Source organism: Abramis brama (genome assembly GCF_963993115.1).
Source record: "Abramis brama genome assembly, chromosome: 1".
NCBI lineage: Eukaryota > Metazoa > Chordata > Actinopteri > Cypriniformes > Leuciscidae > Abramis > Abramis brama.
The window spans coordinates 25,619,853-25,622,905 of NC_139963.1; the positions used below are offsets into that span (position 1 = coordinate 25,619,853).

A 3,053-nucleotide genomic window follows, 5' to 3' on the forward strand; every position below is an offset into this window, starting at 1 on the left:
ACAACACGCACAACCTTGAGGCGGATGGGCTACAACAGCAGAAGACCCCACCGGGTACCACTCATCTCCACTACAAATAGGAAAAAGAGGCTACAATTTGCACGAGCTCACCAAAATTGGACAGTTGAAGACTGGAAAAATGTTGCCTGGTCTGATGAGTCTCGATTTCTGTTGAGACATTCAGATGGTAGAGTCAGAATTTGGCGCAAACAGAATGAGAACATGGATCCATCATGCCTTGTTACCACTGTGCAGGCTGGTGGTGGTGTAATGGTGTGGGGGATGTTTTCTTGGCACACTTTAGGCCCCTTAGTGCCAATTGGGCATCGTTTAAATGCCACGGCCTACCTGAGCATTGTTTCTGACCATGTCCATCCCTTTATGACCACCATGTACCCATCCTCTGATGGCTACTTCCAGCAGGATAATGCACCATGTCACAAAGCTCGAATCATTTCAAATTGGTTTCTTGAACATGACAATGAGTTCACTGTACTAAAATGGCCCCCAGAGTCACCAGATCTCAACCCAATAGAGCATCTTTGGGATGTGGTGGAACGGGAGCTTCGTGCCCTGGATGTGCATCCCACAAATCTCCATCAACTGCAAGATGCTATCCTATCAATATGGGCCAACATTTCTAAAGAATGCTTTCAGCACCTTGTTGAATCAATGCCACATAGAATTAAGGCAGTTCTGAAGGCGAAAGGGGGTCAAACACAGTATTAGTATGGTGTTCCTAATAATCCTTTAGGTGAGTGTATTTTGTTTTGATTTTGCACATTGAATTAGCATTGATATTGCGTCCTTGTTTCTTACTTTTCAACATGAGTTGTGGAAATGTATTTTGTTAACCTTTTCACAACTATGTAGCATTTGATTATTGAACCATTGAAACAGCAACTGAAATTACTTCAACCACATTTCATTGTTGATGGTCAGTCATGTGCCAGCTGGGTTGAGAAATAAGTTGGTTAATGATGATATAACAAGGGGGTGGAGGAGAAGCTGGTTATAGGATATATAAATAAGAGATCCTTCATCTGTCTTCTACAACACACAAGATCCAGGTCCTTTACTGGTAGGGTGGTAATGTATTGATCTGAATTGAATCAAATTTGACTTGAGCTGAATAATGGCACTATTGCCTTCTGTAGAGCTGCTTTATAACTGAATTGATTTAAAAAAAAAAAAAACATTTCTTTGACATTGACATTGTTATGGAACTGAATTGAACTAAACTGAACTGAATAATGACACTGTTGTCTTCTGTATAGCAAATATGCATGTATACAGAATTTATATAGTTTTCTTATTGCTGCATGAAGCAATAAATAATTAAAGTTCCCTTTCTTTTTTTGCAGAAAGTTAACCTACTTCCTAAGTGCCGAAAAATTCTGAAGAAACTAAAATGGCAAATGAACATCTTATAACAAAGCTCGGTGTTTCCACCTCTAAGGACGATGAGGAAATACTTGGAGCTCAAGATTATCAGCTCATCAATGTTGACCTCAGTGGAGGTACTGGTAAAAAACGGGTCTTTCTTTGGTACAAGAAAGAGTGTGGCATGAGACCTGTGACCAGGATTCAGTTTTCATTCTTAAATGATATGAGCAAAGGTCTTGATAGCGCTGGGTATGAGAAGATCGACAAGAATCTGACTACAGCTGGTGGCCAGCTCGTCAATCTGTGGTACTTCTACGGCAACACTGAATTTGACATTCCTATTGTGAACCTCGAGGTGAGCAAAGATGCCAAAGAAGAGACTGCTCTTCTGCAAGACGGCTGGGAGAGACTGGGCTGTGAACTGAACCGTGGTGCGTCGAATAACCTCATGTACCTGTGGGTGAAGAGAGAGAAGCCAAGCTACATCAGTGAGATCGCAGCAACTTCTGACTTCACTTCTGACAAGCAAAAGTTTGATCTGGGCTTCACTCGTGTGGATGAAAACACCAATCGTGGTGCTGGTGGAGACTATGTCTACCTCTGGTATCGGCGCACAACCGATAAGAGCAAAGCTCTCACTGCTCTTAATGTATCCACTGACTTCCAGGAGAATGTAAGGATTCATAATGAAGGCTTCAAAAAGGTCAGTGTAAATCTCAATTCTGGAACCACTGGAAAAGATGTCTACGTATGGCACCTGAACGAAGGATGTGAATCGCAGATCAAAGTCATGGTTCTGATCACCTCTGATGCCTGTCAGGTGTATCAGAAAGCTGGTGTCAACTTTATTAACAAAAATCTCAACGAGGGCAACGAAGGCCAGAAAATGTACATTGCATACCAATAGCGCTCAAGCTTAAATAATCACATTTGTGCCACTATATGGCAACTATAAGCACAATCATTGAAAATCGTAATATGTTATTTAAAAGCATATTGTCACTGAGGGTTTTGTAATACACCCAACCACACACAATTCAAGTGGCTTTTGTGATTTTTGTTATAATTCATTATGAAATAAAGCATTTTTAACCACAACAAATGTTTGGTGAGGTTTTTACATTTGTGCGCCTGTCTTTGGAACAAACAATGTCAATATGCACTGTTCACTCATAATATGCCCATATTTCAGGGTCATATGCTCAAGGACAAAACAAAAAGGGTGAATCTTCTCTTTATTTGGTGCTGTTGTTTACTATAAGACCAAGTGCTTAGATACTAATACTATTCCACATTTATAGATGGTTACAGGTGAAGCGTAAGCCCATTAGGAACTTGACCCCACCTTGCATTATATTGACTGTAAGTGTACTGTGAGCAACTCTGGATATAAAAATATCTACAAAATTACAAATATACTTCTATAACTCTTATAATTTCTCAGGTCACTGCCCATTATGTCCACTAAGTGGAGTAATCACTTTACTTTTGAGTTCATGTCTCTGTGATGAGAAGAACAAAACATGGCAATCCAAAAAGAGTCACAAAGTTAAAAAGAGCTGCACAGGTATATAAAAAAGTATACCATGCCATTATAAAGCTTTTTTTTCACACACACACACACACACACACACACACACACACACACACACACACACACACACACA

At 40.1% G+C, this 3,053-nt stretch overlaps 1 protein-coding gene across 1 annotated transcript; it reads left to right on the forward strand.

Moving 5' to 3' along the window:
* The first annotated feature begins 1,030 nt into the window (after positions 1-1,030).
* Positions 1,031-2,482, forward strand: LOC311089193 (uncharacterized protein). Its single transcript, XM_084123697.1, has 2 exons — positions 1,031-1,081; positions 1,365-2,482. The coding sequence occupies exon 2, from the start codon at positions 1,412-1,414 to the stop codon at positions 2,291-2,293; it is 882 nt and encodes a 293-aa protein (XP_083979823.1). The 5' UTR covers positions 1,031-1,081; positions 1,365-1,411; the 3' UTR covers positions 2,294-2,482.
* Positions 2,483-3,053: the final 571 nt, after the last annotated feature.